The sequence below is a fragment of the Microtus oregoni genome, unplaced genomic scaffold, assembly GCF_018167655.1.
Source record: "Microtus oregoni isolate MIOR12 unplaced genomic scaffold, Mior012 000062F_ref0000492, whole genome shotgun sequence".
Taxonomy (NCBI): Eukaryota; Metazoa; Chordata; class Mammalia; order Rodentia; family Cricetidae; genus Microtus; species Microtus oregoni.
This window is the reverse complement of record NW_024543872.1, coordinates 2,841,909-2,863,233: the sequence shown is the minus strand read 5'-3', so window position 1 is coordinate 2,863,233 and position 21,325 is coordinate 2,841,909. Positions and strand designations below refer to the sequence as shown.

The 21,325-nt window shown below is 38.8% G+C and overlaps 1 protein-coding gene and 1 non-coding gene across 2 annotated transcripts in view; one reads left to right on the top strand and one right to left on the bottom strand.

Annotated features, from left to right (window-relative positions):
- The window catches only part of LOC121439604 (late secretory pathway protein AVL9 homolog), a 67,279-nt gene that overhangs the window by 11,216 nt on the left and 34,738 nt on the right, over nt 1–21,325 (bottom strand). Inside the window, exons 6-10 of the mRNA XM_041640146.1 lie at nt 18,946–19,015; nt 17,212–17,750; nt 6,207–6,341; nt 4,023–4,242; nt 1,262–1,379 (exon numbers count right to left, since the gene is read on the bottom strand). Of these exons, the coding sequence (XP_041496080.1) occupies nt 1,262–1,379; nt 4,023–4,242; nt 6,207–6,341; nt 17,212–17,750; nt 18,946–19,015 (1,082 nt within the window). The remainder of the gene's footprint in view (nt 1–1,261; nt 1,380–4,022; nt 4,243–6,206; nt 6,342–17,211; nt 17,751–18,945; nt 19,016–21,325) is intronic.
- On the top strand, nt 19,995–20,101 carry LOC121439783. The gene has a single exon (XR_005973292.1). It is a non-coding gene; the product is annotated as a U6 spliceosomal RNA (small nuclear RNA).

Below are 21,325 nucleotides of genomic sequence, written 5' to 3'. Positions count from 1 at the left end.
ACCTCTATTTCTTTAATTGTGTACACACGCACACACACACACCCCTTAGTCTGTACAATGTTAATTTTATGTATATGATTTCAGGTCTGGGGGCTCTATCCCTGGAGAGACTTCTGTTCTCAGCATTCTGTCTGTAGTCTTGGTCTGTTTGAAGGCCCAGGAGATTTCCCCCTTTTGTGTTAGTATGTCTATTGGCATCATCCTTGTTTTTTTGGTTTTGAAGACAAGTCTTGTCATGTAGCCAACCTACAACTCTCCTACTTTAGCCTCTTGAGTGTGGGATTACAAGTATGTGCTACAATGCAGAGCTACACTTCGGTCTGCTTTTCAACTTCCATAATTTTAGTTTCATTATACATTTTGTCTGGGTACCATTTTATAATCCTTTAAAGCCCATTCTAGCTAAGTCTATGTACCAGCATTAAGATCTGTAGAGCTGGTTCAGCTTAACAGCATCAGATGCAATGATGGAGATGGAGCACATACTGTGGAGCTGACAATTAGCTTGACCCACCTTGTAAGTAGAGTCACCTCAAGTGTCCCCTGCAAACCAGCTCACGTTTCCCTCCACATAGCTCGGAAGATAGACCTTGTAGTTAGCAAGCAGACTACATTGAACTCTTAGTTCCTTCATTTAATGGCACTAAATTGATACTTGCTTTTAGACTTTTTAATATATTCAGATGACAATATAGGTTGTGCTAGAGCCCCCCAAAAAATCACCAGTTAGGATTGAACCTATTCATTTTCTTTGAGATAATATGAAGAGAATAGATGTGTTCAATTGCTCTGAAACTACCTCCCTATGCAGTTGCATCTACAAGTTGATACTGTTTAGTCTGTACGTTGGAAAATGTGTGTGTGTGCGTGTGTTTATCCTTTCTAGCATCAGTTAATCACATTTCCTCTTTAGCTAAAAACAATAAACTATAGCACCAAATACAAATTTGATTTTGTATCTCTTTTTAATATAAAGTTGATTTTATCCATTTCTTACCAAGAAATAAAGTTCAAAATACAATGAAAAGAGTCAATGAATGCTTTTATCATTAAAAATAGTATTTCAGTTAGGAGTGGTGGTAAACACGTAAAATCCAAGCACTGGGAAGGCAGAGGCAAGTGGCTCTAAGTTTGAAGCAAGCCCAGTCTACACAGTGAGTTCCAGTTTAGGCAGGGCTACATAGTGAGACTGTCTCAATAACAGAAAGACTGTTTGTAAAGCAACCGCTTTCCATCCCATTAGTCTAGAGGATGTGCTTACTTTGGGTTTATCTCTGAAAGTGCTGGGTGCTTATTGCTGTTCCATACCCTGTAGTTGTGAGTATTCTTCCAGGCGGCAACAAAAGTTGTCCCATAGTCTGATAACATCTTTTCATTATCTGCCAAGTAAATGGTTGAAAAGAAGTTGAGCTGGACCACAGCCATCTGGGCATGAAGATTAGTAACCACAAAAGGTGAAAGCATAGTTTGAAATCCCACACCCACATTGTGGGGACACAACCTTCAGGTGTAAGCAAACTTAGGTCTAGTTCCAGAAATCCTCTTTTTTTTTTTTTTTTTTTTTTTTGGTTTTTTCGAGACAGGGTTTCTCTGTGGTTTTGGAGCCTGTCCTGGAACTAGCTCTTGTAGACTAGGCTGGTCTCGAACTCACTGAGATCCGCCTGCCTCTGCCTCCCGAGTGCTGGGATTAAAGGCGTGCGCCACCACTGCCCGGCCCAGAAATCCTCTTAAGAAGCTGTGTAGTCTTCAACAAGTCACTTCAACACTCAGAACTTCATTTTCTTAACTAGAAAATAAGAGGGCTGAGCCAAACATTTCCCAAGGCTCTCTACAATGCCAAAATGTTTTCATGTTCCTTTACTGTTACAAGGATCATATTACTTATTAAAGAAAAACTACAGACTTGACACTGAGCAGGCATAATGGCTTAAGCTTATGGCAGGGCACTTAGGGTCTCTTCACAAATGTCTAGGGAGTTAAGAACAAGCCCGTAAAAGGCTTCTTTACCCACGTTTTCTTTAGACTTTGTCTCACTATTTGGTGCTTCATGCTTGAGTAAGCACTGTACTATCAAAAGTCCTTACCACAGGATTCTCACATTATGCTAAACAGCTCTTGCCTTTCTTGATACCATAGGGAAGTGTGAACCCAGAGCATTTCTGCTTGGAGGGACAGAAAAGGTCTGGTGAACTGATCCAAACAGCTCTTGCCTCGCATTTATCACAGGCATGCAGGTTTGCTATTTTATTTTTGAGACAAAGTCTTGCTATGTACTCAGGCTGGCCTCAAACTCTTGGGACTCTTCTGGTCTCGGCTTTCTTCTGTCCAGGCAGGTGATATCTGAGGCGCGTGCCACCATGTCTGCTGTGTTTTTGCTTTGAAGGTGAAATGCAAGTAGCTTTTGTTACTAGGAAAGGACTAGGAGACACACGGTTCCATCTACAGCATAAAGGTATGCTTCCACAAAATATTTCTGAAGTTCACACTTCACCCGATTGTGCTTGAGAATGGACTTGAGTCAGGCAACAGAAGCCTCTCAACAAGATGGATGAGCAAGGCAGGGCTTTAAATCAGAATATCTAAGATTATTGTTAAGGTAAAAACTAATTACTAGCTACAAAATGAGCTGGGCAATGGTAGTGCATGCCTTTAATCCCAGAAATGTGGGAAGCAGAGGCAGGTGGATCTCTGAGTTTGAGGCTAGCCTGGTCGACAGAGTGAGTTCCAGGACTATCAGGGATACATAGAGAAACCATTAAAAAAAAAAAAGAAGAAGAAAAAGAATATTAGCTATAAAATTAGCTATAAAGTGTTCAGAACAGACCTTACAAGTATTAATTTATTTTTTTTAAGTTGATTACTCATGAAGTAAAAAAAACCTGGTGGCTATCTGGGTTTCTTTTATTGATTAGTAAGTAAATTTAAATTACAAAATTTAATTTTGATGTCTCTGCTCCTATATTTGTAGAGGTGACAGACACTTAAAAAATTCAACTAATTAATGAGAAATTGATCACTAGTTTTGCTTTATAATGAAGGACATCACTGAAACCTGGATTTAAACCACCCTGGCAGGTGGGAATGACAAGACCACAAATAACACAACACTGTGGACACGCACTTTCACAAGATATTACCAGAGGGTAAACTGCATGCTGCATATACCGCGTTGCTAGTTTTTAAAAAAAGTAATGTCATTTTTCAGTAATGACAAATGAAAAATATTTTGAAGTCTACTTTTGCAACAAGTATTTGCCAGAGTTTCAGGGTAGAAACGCTCATTGCTACGTTCCACTTTTGGTTCATATTATTTTCTAAGTAAAATGAAGTAGTTTTACCCAGGCAGAAAAAATAATTTTTTTTAGGATGGGTTAAAATTTTGAAGGTTTAGACATTCAGAATATGATTTGTAATATTTTCTTTAAAAATATTTCTTCAGAACCTGAAAATGTGTAAGCAGTTTATAAACAACTGCCAAATGCCATCATTCCCCTTGATACAAAATAGTCAGCAGTCAAGTTGGAAAACAATTAATATTGACTTAACACATGTTCATGTTTCTATCATAAAAAAGAGTAAAACTGCCGGGCGGTGGCGGCACACACACACCTTTAATCCCAACACTCAGGGAGTCAGAGGCAGGTGGATCTCCCTGAGTTTGAGGTCAGCCTGGTCTACAGAGTGAGTTCCAGAACAGCCAGAGACATACATAGAGAAACTTTGTCTTAAAACTCCTCTCGTAAAAGGAGTAAAATTTAATAAAATTAAAAAAAAAATGGTCAGAGAACATGCTTAAATAGACTCATCTTTGTAAAGACTACTGTAAACCATAAAACCAAAGTCCAAAACAAATGAAAGAAAAGGGTTTGGCATTTTGGATCAAGTACTCAAAATGCCATAGTTGTCACATCTGTGTAACAGGTGATTTTCTATAATGAATATCTCTTTTATGCAACCCAAAATATTCATAAGCATCAGAACAAGAAAATTTATAGGAAGAAATGTGGCTGTGTGCTGCTTACCTAACTGCAGTGTAGCAGCCAGCAGAGCATGGATATAGACTGCAAACTGGGCCCGGATCCATTCGTCACCTCCCTCCCAGCCTGTGCCATCCAGGAAGACATCATCCCGGTTCTCAGTCACGTGCCTCACTAGGTAATCTGCGAACCTCAGGTCTGCAGTGGTTGGGTTAAGCAGCTTCCTAAGTTCTGGATCGTGGATCTGGATCAGTGCTTCTTCTACCTAGAACAGTACCCAGGTACAAGTCAGAGCTGGGATACTCGCACAGATATCCATGCCACATCTTAAAAAGAAGACTTTGGGGAACTGGAGTTGAAAAGAAAAAAGAAAAAAAAATGTAACAGTAATCTCAAAGATAAGTCTAAGAGTCAGGTTTTTACACTGACATTTCTATGTATTTTCTCTATTTTTATAAAAAATGCCTTTTCATTTTTAGAAAATATGGAGAGCGGAGTATAGTTGACTGAGAGCACTTGCGGCTCATGGAGAGGATCTGGGCTTGCTTGACGGCGCCTACATGGTGGCTTACATCCATGGGTAACTTCAGTTCCAGGGGATCTGACACTCACTTCTGACCTCCACAGGCACCAGGTGTGCACATGGTACACATGTATACATATATGCAAGCAAAATAAGCACATACAAATAAGTCTTTAAAAAGGGTGACTTCAGAAAAGAAAATACAAGTGCAAATAAGAGCATAACTTTGAAGTATAAAAGTAATTCACGCCTTTAGAAATCTTTGGTAGTGTAAATATTTGAGGAAATATAGATATATACACAATGAAATCTGCCCTTATAATAACACAGAAAAAAAGCTTAGTTGTAAGTCCTTTAAAATTTTCCATTTTGAGGGCTTGGATACTTCAGAATATTTTAAATACTGTAACATTTTATGTACTTGCGAGGTTTGCTTTGTTCTTTAGCTGCTGGTGATTAAACTTAGGACCTTAGGCATACTTAGCAACCACTATACCAATATACCAACCCCCAACAGGTTAATTTTGAATGAAATAATAAAATATCTATCTAGTGACTTCTGAATGTTAAAGCACTCTGTGGTTCTCTCACCTGTACCCTCCTATCTGGTATATAGTGTTTTCCCCTCACTCAAATTTGGGATAATAATGTAATTTCAAAAGCTGGATTTTTAAACTGTTATATTTCAACCATTTCCCCATAAAGTATGAAATTTCTGTCAGTAATTATAAAAACCTTAATGCAGTTAAAAATCCCAACATTTGCCAGGCGGTGGTGGCGCACGCCTTTAATCCCAGCACTCGGGAGGCAGAGGCAGGCGGATCTCTGTGGGTTCGAGGCCAGCCTGGTCTAGTTCCAGCTAGTTCCAGGACAGGAACCAAAAGCTACAGAGAAACCCTGTCTCGAAAATCACGAGAAAAAAAAAAATCCCAACATTTTAAAATTGTAAAATTGAATAAATAATTAAAAAATTTAAGTATAGCCAGGCAATGGTGGTGCACAGCTTTAATCCCAGCACTCGGGAGGCAGAGGCAGGTGGATCTTTGTGACTTTGAGGTCAGCCTGGTTTACAAAGTGAGTTCTAGGACAGGCTCCAAAGATACACAGAGAAACTCTGTTTTGAAAACAACAAAAAATTTAGATATATTGATAAGGTATCAAATATCTACCCTGAACTTCCTTAACATCAGGAACATATTAAGTAGAATATGTGTTTAAATTATTTTGAAAAGATTTCACATTTTAATAAGGCACAGAGACCATGATAGGTCTGGTTCACTCAGGCTGGAATCCTTGCTCAAGCATTTACCAGTGTTTGAAAATGGGGGAAAAAAAATCACTTGTGTGCCTTAGCTTATGTATGTGCAAAATATAGACAGTACTTATCTTATAGGGCTATTAGGAAAGTCAGATCAGTTAAATAAAGTAAGGAGGCATAATGAGGTTCACCTTTAATCCCAACATTTGGGAGGCAGAGGCAGGCAGATCTCTGAGTTCCAGGCCAGCCAGGACTATACAGAGACCCTGTTTTAAAACAAAACAAAAGAAATAAACCCAAAACAAACAAAAAAGATATAATTAAAATTACTGGAATACAGAAAACATTATTTTCTTTATTAGTGCTGTTACTACGGCTTCATAATTATATTTAGGAAAGAAGTAAGTGAGTCAGCAGGCCAAGTGCATACACTGAGACATAAACATACTTCCACAATGGCGTCACTGAGGTGCTTCTGTTGTCGAAAAAGGATGTTAGTAGCTCCAGCCACAAATCCCCGAACAGTGACATCAGAGAGAAGATGATGCTGCTGCAATGCCATGTAAGGCAAACACAGATATCCCTATGGATTACAAGAGCAACAGGAAATAGACAAGTCAAAAGAAAACCCAAAAACTCAGCTACTTCTCTTTTCAAGCTAAAAGCAGAAGAGCAAAAAGTAAAAGAAATGTCCATTTTCCCCTGCTTGTCTAGTTCATCTTGACTCACTAAAATAATATTCACAGAAGAATGTCTTGCCTTGACTTCAGTAAGTCCAGCTACTGATTCAGTAATTTGTTTCACAAACTGTCAAACCCCTGGCAAGGCTGTCTTACTTGGTCACTTTATTTTTAGTTCAATTTAAATAAAGTCTGACTTTTTTTAATTTAGGAAATTAAAAGTATTACATCCGTTAAGAAGTATGTTGTTTACTAGGAAGCAGTTAAGAATTTTTTTTAAATATTTATTTATTATGTATACAATATTCTGTCTGTGTGTATGCCCGAAGGCCAGAAGAGGGTACCAGACCCCATTACAGATGACTGTGAGCCACCATGTGGTTGCTGGGAATTGAACTCAGGACCTTTGGAAGAGCAGGCAATGCTCTTAACCTCTGAGCCATCTCTCCAGCCCCCAGCAGTTAAGAATTTTAACACATACCTCTGTACACAGCCACCAAGGTGCAACGAGAATAGCAAAGCATCCCATTTATTGTCCAGTTGCAAAAATATGTCAAAATATTTGCTACAAACTAGTTAAAACACAAGTTACACCGACAGTATCTGTGTTTAATTTCCTTTTGAAATAGCACTTCCTTAAAATTACAGTTAAATCACTAACCCTCAGCAGGCATTTAAGTCTGCAAACCAATCAAGCAAAAGCTAGCCCAACACTACACAACCCCAAGTTAAAGTTGAGGTCAGTGGTAATGATTTGTGCATGAAGGTAGGGCAGAACTGTTCAATTTTATTTTTAGCCTTATGTAGAACATAAATCATAACAGTTACTGAAAACCTATTCTAATTCAGAATCTTTCAGCAACAGGTTCTATTTTCCTTTCTGTGACTATTTCAACTGGGTTACTTACAATGAACCTTGAAAACACACACACACACACACACAAGTCTTCTGCCCAGTAGTTTACCTAAATTTATTCTGCAGACATACCTGCTCATCTGTTGATATATTTTTAAGTTATTTAATATAGCACTATAACTTCATGAAGAGTGGAGTAAATTTCTAGTCATATAACATTCTTAAATCATCAAAAGTGATAGAGTTCAACTCCCAGAAATGTAATATAAAAGTGATTGAGGGGTTGAAAAGGATGGGCATAGACTGCCATTATTTGTGTAAAAGGGGTGGGGAAAATCTGTGGGAAGGCCTTACTGGTCAGAGGCTGCATTCTATCAAAGCCTGGCAGCTTGTTTCCAAAGCTCAAGGACAGGGGGACTCCCATCCCCTTCCCCAGCAAGACTTCTTTTCTCTACCTGCCCTTATCTGGAGACTGTCCCTGGGCCTACAGCTCCCTGAACCTTATCTGAAAGCTGTCTGGCAGGCCTGTTTATCTCTAGGGTTACCCTTGACACAGTTTCCTGCTAGAAGCCTCCCCTGCAGCACACAGACTTGTGCCAGGAGCTTTGGATAGGACCCTGCAGCCTTGTACACAGCCTTATGATAGGACTGTGTCACCTAAGGCAAATTAGGATTTGCCCCCAGGCTCCCCAATCCTATATACTTCCTATACTCTGGAATAAAGCTGAGCAGATTCACAAAAGTTGTCTTTCAGAGGACTGTCTGCATCTTCCCACAGCCGCTCAAACCCTGCTCCCTGCTTCTGCTCCCTCCAACCTCATGGACCAATGCACCAGCGATCTTGAGGAAGAAGCAGAACCACAAAACTCTATGCATTTCCTTATGCCATAAAATATCAACAGAAGGAAATAAGACATTGGTAATGTTAACAGCCATCATAGAAGACAGATGGGTAGGTAGAAAGGGATGGATTAAGAAACATTTCTTTTTGGTTCTAGAGATTGAATCCAGGGCTGTGTGTATTGCAGGCATACATTCTATATTCTCAGCAGAAAGTTTTATTACAGATGCTTTGGACCTTTTTATTATTGAACTATATGGAAATATTACATACTGATAGCACCGTTCAAAAGAGTTTAATATAGTGTCATTTTTCATTTCATGATGTTCAATTTAGCTAAACTCTTTGGGATGTATTGGAATACAGTTGCAGAAGAATATAGGTTTTTTTCCAAAAAGCAGATTTCACTCCTAAACCCACTCCTGGCTTCCTATTATCTAGGACAACTTAACATCTGTATTTGAAATGACACAGTATTGATAAACAAGGCAAAAAAAAAACACAGAACAATTATCATGTATAATTAATATACACTAATATACAAATTACAACAAATAAAAATCCCAGGCAAACAACACTGAGATATGATATATACATATCCATATTCTCAGAAGTATTCATAATGGTCAAGAGGTGGAGGCAATGAAAGTATCTACCAATGGATAAGTGAAAAATAGAGTAGGGTAGAATAATATAAGCAAATATTATTAATCTCTTCTTCACCTATCCAAACACTAAAAAAAAAATACTCTATATATTCAGTTATAAGTTGGGAAGTTAAATGACTTTGTTTTTATTTTCCAAGACGGGATCCTACTATATATTTTGGGCCAGTCTCAAAAGCAGGATTCTCCTGACTCTGCTACCAGCTGGGTCATAGTTATGTGCCACCAAACATGGCTGAGATAATTAAATTTCATTATTTAAAATTTTTTTGTTTTAAATTGATAAATAGCAATTATAATGAAGTAACTTCTAATCATAGTTTTTATGGAACCTCAACTGATTTAACCAAATGACTTGTAAATGGGGAAAAAAGCTGACACATGAAATTAAACAAAAACCAATCCAGTCCTTTCTAGACAGCTCAACACTAACTATAGCAGGACGTGCCCGATTCCAGTACAAAATCGGGGGAAATAGAAGACATAGTACTGAATTTTCACACCCTAAAATACTTCTGTCCCCTCTCCCCTCCCCCGCCCCGGTGCTTCTCTGCTCATTAAGGTGCATAGCAGCAGGACATAAGCTCACAGGCAGGATTTAATTGTTTTTCTACCACTCTTGGTGTCTACAATCCACTTCCTATCACTCCATGGGTATCCTGCTTGATAGCTGCTTCTAGACTCATCATTTCCTCAGCCCCTCTGTTACTTCTGCATATTTCTTAACTCAGCTCTCAGGAAAAGGTAAAAAACATTTGGCAATCTATTACCGCTGCCCTCTACATAATAAAACTTATCTGTAAAGCTGACGTGGCTGTGATTCCCAGCACTTGGGAGGCATAGAAAGGTCAATCTCTAAGTTCAAGGACAGCCTGGTCTACAGACTGAGTTCCAGGATGGCCAGGGCTACACAGGAAAATCCTCTCTCAAAAAACCCAAAAACAACAACAGAGCCCAGGCTATTAGCAGGTTCTATATGGTGGCTGATAATCCTCTGTCACCCAAGCTCTAGGGTATCTGACACCCTCTTCTGGCTTGAGCAGGCACTGCATGTACACACACACACACACACACACACACACACACACACACACGCAGGCAAAATCTTACAGGTAGAAAAATAAATCTAAAAGTAAAAGAACTCCCGAAGGAAAATAGCTTAAAGACAATCTGGTTTTAAAGAACATTTCATGTTCCATTTCATCTTCCAAAGTTACTGACAAAAAGGTTCAGTATTAGTAGTTAGGAGTGCTTAAGATTAATCAACAAATTGGGTTTTATTCAACACACAATAAAAAAAAATCAGGAAAAAAATTGTTTACTTATAGTAAAGTGGTGAGTCTATCACATATTCCGTCCTGGAATAAAGTACATAAATCTATCAGCTAAACATGGTTTATTGACAAGATTCACATCACTTTAATGCAGTAACTTGACACTCAAAACCAAAATTTTTCTTCAGTCCATTTGCCTCCTGATAAAAAGTGCTCTGAAAGATGCAGGAAATAATGACGGTTTTGGAAAAAAACTCACAATCTGGGACTGGAGAGCTGACTTAGCAGTTAGCACTGGCTGCTGTGCAGAGCACCTGGGTTTGGTTCCCAGTACACATTCTCTGTCTATCGCTCCACTTTCCAGGGATCTGGCACTCCTGGGATATCAGGACCACATGGCACACATACATGTATTTTCTAAGTTAGGGGTTCTACTGCTGTGATAACACGCCATGCCCAAAAGCAAGTGGGGGAAGAAAGAGTTTATTTCACCTTACAACTCTCAGGTCCTTACTGAGTGAAGTTAGGGCAGGACCCTGGAGGCACAAACAGAAGCAGAAACTTGGAGGAATGCTACTACTGATTTGTCCCCATGGCTTGCTCAGCTTGCTCTGATACAACCGAGAGCCACCTGCCCAGGGGTGGAGTCACCCACAATCACCTGAGCTCTCCCACATCAATATTTAATCAAGAAAATGCCCTATACACCTGTGCACAGGCCCATCTTAAAGAGTTATTTTCTCAAGATTTCCTCTTCCCACATATGTTTAGATTTGTGTCAAGTTGACAAAAACTAACCAGGACAAATTTGACCCTTTGTCAATTTGACACAAATACGTCACTTATTAATCATAACTTTTCTTTTCTTGTTCATCCCCAAGATCTATTAATATCACAATATAAACAGAATATTTAAAAAAGTTCTTCAGTCTTTAAACATTTCGATACTTTAAACGTCCGGATTTTCTTTAAAAATCCAACTTCTTTTTAAAAGTTCAGTCTCACTGAGCGGTGGTGGTGCACACCTTTAATCCCAGCACTTGGGAGGCAGAGGCAAGAGGATCTCTGTGAGTTCGAGGACAGCCTGGTCTACATAGTGAGTGAGTTCCAGGACTGGCTCCATAGCTACTGGGAAACCCTCTCTCAAAATAAATGAATGAATGAATGAAAGAATGAATGATAAAAAGGCAAAATAAGTACTTTCTTATTTCAAGAGAAGAACAAAGGTACAGTCACAATCTAAACAAAGGAAAACCAAAGTCCCACAGTATAAAGCTCAGAGACAGACAACTGGGACTCAATCTTCTGGGCTCCAAAGGGCTTGGGCATCACTTCTCTGGTTCTACCATTCAAAGCATATATAACATGTTTCATAGGCCCACAACTGCCTCTCCACAGCTGTCTTTGATGCTCATCACATTACTGGAATCTCCAAAATGCTGGTGTCTCTGCCACAAATGGACTGCACCTTCACCAATGGCCCCTCTCCAGCTCTCTTCTGGGACTCTGACCCCGTCATATTATGCTAAATATCAACTCTCCTCACAACCTCTTCAGTCTTGGGCTTCTTTACCTGAGACTGCACACGCACTACTGGTCTCTTCTAGCTTTTTACCGTGTTAATCCCCAGCTACTCTCCATGTCCCCTTCATGTTTTGACAACCAGTACCATCTGGGTGACTCTTACACATTACCAAGTTTAGTGGCCAGCACAACAGCCTTATCCCCCCTCTGGACCACAGTTTGTGTGTTGACCCAGAGGAAACACTTTCCAGAATTTGCCTTGATGATGTTGGTCTCTTTCAATTTTTTGTTTGTCTGAGACAGTTTTTCTCTGTGTAATAGTCCTGGCTGTCCTGGAACTTGCTCTGAATTCAGAGATTCGACCTGCCTCCACCTCCTGAGGTTAGGATTAAAAGCACGTGCCACTATGCCAAACTTGATACTGGTCTTCTAAACACAACTAATTCTTTAGCTCCAGCTGACCACTATCAACTGTCCCAGCAAAGTAAAGGTTCTACTTTAGTGGTTCTGGCCTCTTGTTAATTGTAGTAGATTCTTTACCCCAGATGACCAGATCTACATTTCTTAACTCAAAATAACAGATTGACATGACAGTCTTTGAAGAGTCACTTAAATTTCCCTCTAAAACTTCACAAGCCAGTCCTCCATTGTCCACATTGCTCTCAATATTAATTTCTAAGCTCCTACAACAGCTTATTAACTTCTGAACACTCAATAGCTTTTCTAGCCCTAATTTCCAAAGTTGTTCTATTACCCTCAGCAAAACATGGTCAGGTCTGTCACAGCAAAATCCCATGAACCTCATACCAATTTCTGTATTAATTAGGGTTTCAACAGCAACTCAGAAAGGAAAGGGTTCATTTCATCTTACAACTCTTGGGTCACAAACCATCACTGAGGGAAATAAGGGCAAGAACCTGGGAGCAGGAAATGAAGCAGGAGCCATGAAGAATGTAGCTTATTGCTTTGTTCCTCATGGCTTGTCCAGTCTACTTTCTTATACAATCCTGGTCACTTGCCCAGTGATGGCATCTCAAGTGGGTTGGTCACAATCATTTATAAGAAAATGTTCTTCAGTCTTCCCTGCAGGCCAACCTTACTTTTCAGTTAAGATTCCCTTGTTCTAGATACATCTAGGTTTTTCTCAAGCTGACAACAAAACAACAATAACAACAACAACAAAAAAAAAAACAACCAACCAGTACAGGCAGCCAAAAAACTCATACAAAATTAAAGTTATGATTTGAGGAGCTGGAGAAATGGCTTATCTGTTAAAGGTATCTACTACTTAGTTTGATGAGCTAAGTCTGATTCTGGGAACCACATGGTAAAAGACAAGCATTTCTACAGCCATCCTCTGATCTATTCTCTCTCTCTCTCTCTCTCTCTCTCTCAAAAATTTTTTTAAAAAAGAAACAAAGCACAATTTGTGACTACTTACTGAACTTAGTCATTTGTGAGGTATGAGTTTTCTCCCAAGATTCTCAGATTTCAGCTTTAAAAACTATCTTAGTTTAATCAAGAAACTAATAAAGAATAAATTCAGAATCCCAGAAAGGCCAAAGAATAAGTAAAGAGAGAATTCTCTGGTAACTCTTCAATACTGATTCAAAGGAACCACTTTTAGGAAGCTGAATAACTCAGCATTTCCCAGGAAGTATACAGTATAAAAGATATACAATGTTTAGCTTATGGTTCTAGATGGATAAGCGTTCATTACGGTGGGGAAGAGTGACATTATATGGCAGGCCTGGTGGTAGGAGCAGGAAGCTGAGAGCTTACATCTTTAATGGCAAGCAGAAGCAGAGAGAACAAACTGGAAAGGGTGCGAGACTCTAAAAACCTTCCCCAAGTGAAGAATTTTCTCCAGCAAGGCTACACTACCTAAACTTCCCCCAAGCAGCACCACCACCCAGGACCAAGTGCTCAAATACCCGAGGCTATGGGGCGCATTCCTTGTTCAAACCACCACTCCCTGTCCCTATGGACTCACAGTCATATCATAATGTAAAAGTGAATTTAGTCCAATTTTAAGTCAGCATAGACTTTCAACGTTTCAACATTATTTAAAAGTCTAAGGTCTCTTATAAAATCTCAGAAGAATCTCTTAATTGTAACCTCTTATAAAAATCAAAACATCAATTATATGCTTTTGATATAAATTGGCACAGAATAACATTTCCATTCCAAAAAGAAGAAAGGGGGCATAGCTGGGAAATACTAAAGCAAGACTGAACCCCAGCAGGGAAAACGTCAAATCCTTTAGCTCTATGTCTGATGTTGTTAACTTGAATTTCAAAAGGCTTAGATGGCTCTGCCCTTCCAGCTTTGCAGCCTGTAACATATCTCTCTCTGTTTAGGATGGTTTTACTTCCTGTATGCAGCTCTCCCTGGCAGATGTCCTATGGCTATGGCATCTCTAACAGCTTAGGCTTTCCACTCCAAATCAGACTTCACTTTCTCAGCTTCATGCAGAACACAAGCTCTCTAAAAGCCAGGGAGGGAGAACCCATGATCCTTTACTCTTATAACCTTCATGCCTCTAAAGTAAGCACCCCGTGGACATCATTGCCAAGTTTGGCTGCCAGTTTGGGATGGGCCCTGGTCCCCTTAATTACATTAAGTAGCAGACTTTTTTAAAAGCAGAAAAGGCCTTAGGTCCTCTTTCACAAGTCTGAAGTGTAGCTGGGTAGAGTTTTGCCCGAGGGCACCCTTCCCTTTATTATAGGGCAGAGCAGGTCTCTCCTTAATGGCATTAACTTCCTTAACTCTTTCAATACAAACCTTGGCTGCATCATTAAACTATTTGGTTCACTTTAAAATGTACATTTTGTATTTATTTCTGCTCTGCTTGCTGATGTTAATCGTAGACCTGCATAAGAGTTACCAATATCAAGTCCAAATGGATCAAAGACCTCAACATAAAGCCAGCCACACTGAACCTTATGGAAGAGAAAATGGGAAGTACACTTGAACGCATTGGCACAGGGAACCACTTCCTAAACAGAACCCCAGCAGCACAGACATTGAGAGAACAATTAATAAATGGGACCTCCTGAAACTGAAAAGCGTCTGTAAAGCAAAGGACACGGTCAACAAGACAAAACGACAGCCTACAGAATGGGAAAAGATCTTCATTAACCCCACATCAGACAGAGGTCTGATCTCCAAAATATACAAAGAATTCAAGAAATTGGACACCAAAAAATCACATAATCCAATAAAAGAAAAAGATGGAGTATAGACCTAAACAGAGAACTCTCAACAGAGGAATCTAAAATGGCTGAAAGACACTTAAGAAAATGTTCAACATCCTTAGTCATCAGAGAAATGCAAATCAAAGCAACTCTGAGATTCCATCTTACACCTGTAAGAATGGCCAAGATCAAAAACAACTTATGCTGGAGAGGTTGTGGGGAAAAGGGAACACTTTTGCATTGCTGGTGGGAATGTAAGCTGGTACAACCCCTTTGGATGTCAGTGTGGCGATTTCTCAGAAAATTAGGAAACAACCTTCCTCAAGACCCAATAATACCACTTTTGGGTATATATCCAAAGGATGCTCAATCATGCCACAAGGACATGTGCTCAACTATGTTCATAGCAGCTTTGTTTGTCATAGCCAGAACCTGGAAACAACTTAAATGCCCTTCAATCAAAGAATGGATAAGGAAAATGTGTTACATTTACACAATTGAGTACTTACTACACAGCAAAAAAAGTAACGATAGCTTGAATTTTGCAGGAAAATGGATGGAGCTAGAAAACATTATTTTGAGTGAGGTAACCCTCACCCAGAAAGACAGTTATCACATGTACTCACTCATAGGTGGTTTTTAAATATAAAGCAAAGAAAACCAGCCTACAAACCACAATCCCAGAGAACTTAGACAACAATGTGGACACTAAGAGAGACTCACATAGATCTAATCTACATGGGAAGTAGAAAGTAGAAAAAAACAAGATCTCCTGAGTAAATTTGGGAACATGGGGACCTTGGGGGAGGACTGAAGAGGGAGGGGAGAGGCAGGGAGGGGAGCAGAGAAAAATGTAGAGCTCAATAAATATCAATTAAAAAATAGATAACTCTTCTTACTTGCAAAAAAAATTTAAAAAGCTATCAATAACAACAATGCCGGATTCAATATTACATTGCTTTGAAATTGTCAAAGAAATTAGTCCATTACTTTAAATTTAGATTCACGCAAGTTGTTAGGACAACTTTTCTGTTGTGATAAAACACCATGATTAAAGCAGGTAGCAGGGATAAGAAACTGAGAGCTCACATGCTCACATGTTCCATGGCAAGTAGGAAGCAAAGAGAAAGCTGGAAATTATACAAGGCTTTTAATCTCAAAAGCCCACCCCAGTTACACACTTTCTCCAGCAAAGCTGCACCACCTAAACTTCCTCAAACTGCCAAGTGGAGACCAAATGTTAAAATACCTGAAAATCTTAAGGTCAATTTTCATTCAACCACTACACCCATTTACTTTGTTTTCTATATAAAGTTTTACTTCATGAATAAAAGATGAGTAATGTACACAGAAAAACCAGACTTTGCTCTAATTACCTGGAAGGCATATTTATCTTTTGAGGATGACAAGAATTTATGATACCTAAATATAGGACAATAAATATGCATAAAGTAAAAAATGGAATGGATTTTTTTTCTGTCACATTTTGAAAAGTAATTCACAAATAACAATGGAAAAAAGTCTCCTGAATAATTTGAAAAACAAAACCATTTCAAATGAAGCAGTCCCAGAGTATATCTTGTTACTGGTTTGTGTCATCTTCAATGCAGTACTGATGTTTAAAAATGATATACTATGCTATAAGATCCTGAATCAAAGACTCAACTTATTTCTCTTTGGGTGTTTTTTTTTCTTTTTCTTTTGTTTCTTTGTTTTTTGTTTTGATAGAATCTTGCTATGTACCCCAAGGTGACCTACAACTTGGGATCTTCCCAACTGCTAATATTACAAATATACATCATGATACTTGGAATGAATGATTTTTCATAAAACAATTAAATAGTTTTGGGATATAATTACATACATAGCAAAATGAAGTATATAAAATATATTTTAATAAGTATATGTATAGTTAATATAAATTAGACATTTAGGCATTTTTTTGTTCTAAAATGGAGGCTTTTAGAATTATATTATTTCTTTTTTCTAAGATCGTCTTTCTATGCTGTCTAAGTTGGCCTTAAACTTCTAGGTTTAAGTGGTTTTCTGTTTAGTCTCCTTAATAGCTAGGGCTACAGGCTATAAGCACAGTATTTTAATACAAATTTAAAGTTCAGTCAAGATTGTGCAGACTTCTTGTTCAATGGACTTCAGTTCATTGTTTTCAAAGAGAACTCTGAATAGTCAAGAACAGACCTAATGCAATGACTGCTGGCCTCATTACCCACTGGCTTCAAAACTCTTTCCCTCTGAGTTATTGCCCCATAGTTTTAAATATGATTATAGGTATGGTATAACAGCACTACATAGTCAGTATATATTTTTCAGTTTTTAAGGATAATTTTTAGACCCAAAAAATGTGTTCAAACAGTTAAAGTTACAATTAATGTCCTCAATAAAGGATACTGCATTTTACCTTTGTAAAGGTGGCCAGAGGCATGCCATATTGATCCTCTTCCAAACCAGAAATGAGTCCTGGTATCAGGACTACCTGCCTGGTGTTAGCTTGAGGTTGTACAGTAATTGGAGCACTGTCTGAGGGCACAGAGTCTTTCTGAAATAAGTTTGTCTGGTCTGACCCCATCTGTTCCTTTTCTTTCAAAGACGAGTCCTCTAAAACACTAGGATCCAAAGTTTCCCAGTCACTCTCTGAAGACTCTGGAGACGGACGAGGTGGGAGTTTCAAATAGCGGCCAGTATCATTGGGTTCCTGCTCTTTGTTGTTGTTATCTTCTACTTGGAAGCAAGGCTGCTCCGTATGAAGGACAGTGTCTCCTCCATGGTTTCCTGAAATGATTTTTGTGACAGTTCCCATGCTGGTATTTGAAATATGAGAAGTGGACTCAGAAATAAAATCATCTACAGGGTGATTACTTTCCTGAAGCCCAACATCTTCAGACATACTCTTTCGGGGCCTATACTGAGAACAGTCACTGAGTCCATGTTCAATCATTCCTAAAATATAAAATATTGAAGAACAGCTTGGATTCTAGTAATATAGAAGAAAGTAAGAGGTATATATTATGACACGCCCCCCCCACCCACAGACAAGGTTTCTCTATAGCTTTGGTGGCTGTCCTGGAACTAGCTCTTGTAGACCAGGTTGGCCTTGAACTCACAGAGATCCCCCTGCTTCTGCCTCCCGAGTGCTGGGATTAAAGGCGTGCGCCACCACCACCCAGCTATATTATGTTTTATAGAGTGGAAATCTATAAAATTTTTTCAAAAGTTGTACTGCCCCCGTATTAATGGAAATTTCTATTACAAAAGGAAAGCTGGGTGTGGTAGTACATGAATTAATCCTAGAACTTGTTAGGCAGAGGCAGGCAGATCTCTGAGTTTGAGGCTGGCCTGGTCTACAAAGTGGGTTCCAAGACAGCCAGGACTACATAGAGAAATTCTATCTTGGGGAAAAGAAAAAGCAAACAAACAAAAAAAGAGGTTAAGATGAGCGCCAAGATTAAGGATGCTTGCTGCCAAGTCTGAATACCCAGATTCGATACCACAACACATACACAGTGGAAGTAGGGAAGACGCTCACCAGTTGTCCTCTGACCACCAGCATGCCATGGCTTATAAATACCTCCCCTCCCTGCGATAAATACTAAATAATAAAATTAAAAAAAACATAGGCTTATTGTGGGATATTTGATCACACTGTGTGAAGATGTATCACTGTTTTACCTCACCTGCCTAAGACACCTTCTGATTGGTTTAATAAAGAGCTGAATGGTCAATAGCTAGGCAGGGAGGATAGGTGGGACTCTGAGACAGGAACTCTGAGAAACTGAGAAGCAGGGGATTTGCCAGTGAGGTGTGGAAGAAGTCGGATATCCTATACTGAGGAGAGGTAACAAGCCATGTGGCAGATGCAGATTAATATAAACAGGTTAATTTAAGTTTTAAGAGCTAGCTGGAAACAAGCCTAAGCTAAGGTCAAACTTGCATAATTAATAAGTCTCTGTGTAATTATTCAGGATCTGGCGGTCCAAAAAAAGACCTGCTACATTAGCTAAAAAAAATAAATAAAATCTATTGCCAAAAGAAAAATTAAGCAGAAATGTTACCCCTAATGAGTTTATCTTTGTATACTACTAAAAATCTAAATTCCAATAACATTAAACAAAAGTAGTTACAGCTATTCTCTTACCTGGAAAAAGGGATAACACGGTCATTAGTGCACCCACCAATTTATTCACTGGAGAAATGTAAAAAAGAACCTGAAATGGATTCAAATGAAATTAAATTAGAACATTCACAAGACTGTAATAATATAGAAAGGATTCTTTGCCATATGAGTAAATACTTAAAAACAAAACAAAACCAAAAAACCTATGAGTCATGACTTAAAACAACAACTACAACAACAAAATCAGCTTTTCCACCCACCACAATTCAGGCAAAATTTGAGGTCAGCTGATGATTCAAAGAATAAAGACGTCTGGTAAGCTGGACTTAAGTTTAATCTGTGTGTCCTATACAGTAGAAGAGCAAAACTACCTCCGAAAGTTATCCTTTGACCTTTATACATATGCTACAATAACTGTGTGCACACAAACATAAACCATACACACACACACACACACACACACACAAAGAGTTAACTAGATTTTTTGGATCTGGTTAACTTCATATTTTTAAAAATTTTTTAAGTTCTTTATAATAAGGTTTTAATAAGTAAAAATAAAAATAAATATAAAAATACTGCCAGCAGACACTGAAATGACCATCGTAGATTGTTGAACAACAAAATATTCACAATATGTTAGATGTACTGTCCCATAAATTTTGATTAAGTTAGTCTGTCACCTTAACCAAATGATCAAATTTCATCTTATCAAGAACAGAACAGTTGTGCCATATTCGGAAATAATGCTATCACTGATCTAGCATCTTGCTAAAAATGCTTAAATGTTTAATCTGAAACTAACCACAAGAAAAAAAATCAAACAATCACACATTTAGTTCTGTAATACTTGTTTAGATTAACTAGATTCTTTTATTTTTTTTTTAATTTTTTTAATTTTTTATTTTTTTGAGACAAGGTTTCTCTATGTGACAGCCCTGGCTGTCCTGGAACTAGCTATGTAGACCAGGCTGGCCTCAAATTCAGAGATTCGCCTGCCTCTGCCTCCCAGGGGCTGGGATTAAAGGAGTTTGCTGCCACTGCTCACTAGATTCTTTTAAAAAGCGCCAATTGAACTCACTTCAGCAGCACAGATACTAAGACTAAAACTATACAGAGAAGATAAACATGGCCCCTGTGCAAAGATGATACGAAAATTCATGAAATATTCCATATTTCAAAAACGTGCCAATCATGAGGACTGGAGTTCAGGTGCCAGGGTCCACATAACAAGCTTGGCAGCACCCTTTGTATGCTGTAATACCAGCTCTGAGGCAGGCAGAGCCTAGGGGACTGCTGAGGCTTGCTGGTTTCCTGTATAGCTAAAGAAATACAATCCCCAGGTTAACAGAAACCCTGACTCAGAATGAATAGGTTGATTGATCGATGAGGATATCCAATACCCTCTGTTAGCCTCAGTATGCAGGAGCAGGTGCTCATAGTTGTACATTCATCCACACAGACAGATATATACAGTCAATTAAAAAGTGCCAATGTAAAGAAATTTAAAAAAATGGAGGGAAGAGGCAGGACTGGGAAGATGAGATGGCCCAGTGGTTAAGAAAGTACATTAGTTTAGTAGAGGGCCTGAGTCAGGTTCCCAGCACCCACATCAGGTGGTTCACGAATGCCTGTTATTCCAGTTCCAGGGGATCCAAAGCTCTCTCCTGAACTGTGAGTGTACCTGCACTCATACATTCAGACACATGCCCACATATATACATTGTTAGAAATGAAATAGATCTAAGAAAAAATGAATAAGCAAAAGAGTATGAGGGTGATGAAACAATTAGATTTGGAGTTAGAGATGCTACCATTGAGCCATGAGGTCTCCTAACAGAACAATTTGAGGTTAAGGGTAGCTAGAAAAGGTAATATAGGATCACTGACTGTTTCCTAGATGAAAAAGAGCAATCGCCTATACATTTTATAAATTAATAAAGGTCCTCTCAGTTATTTATTATCTTTACAAACATATTGCAAACTCTGCTCCTTACCATTCTTTAAACTGCAATTTTTTTTTTTTTTTTTGGTTTTTCGAGACAGGGTTTCTCTGTGGCTTTGGAGCCTGTCCTGGAACTAGCTCTGTAGACCAGGTTGGTCTCGAACTCACTGAGATCCGCCTGCCTCTGCCTCCCGAGGGCTGGAATTAAAGGCGTGCGCCACCACCGCCCGGCTTAAACTGCAATTTTTATAGAAGATAAATTACTAAAAGACTGATGGGATAGGCCAGAGGTATCAGAGAAATAAATGCGAAGGCTAACGTGCAACAGAAACAACATTTAGAATGTGAATTCTCAGGTAGTTACTATGTAGTCCAGGCTGCTCTGAAACCTGCCATTCTCCTTGCCTTAGTCTCCCAACGGCTGAGATTACAAGGATGTGATCCTGGCTTTTTTTTTTT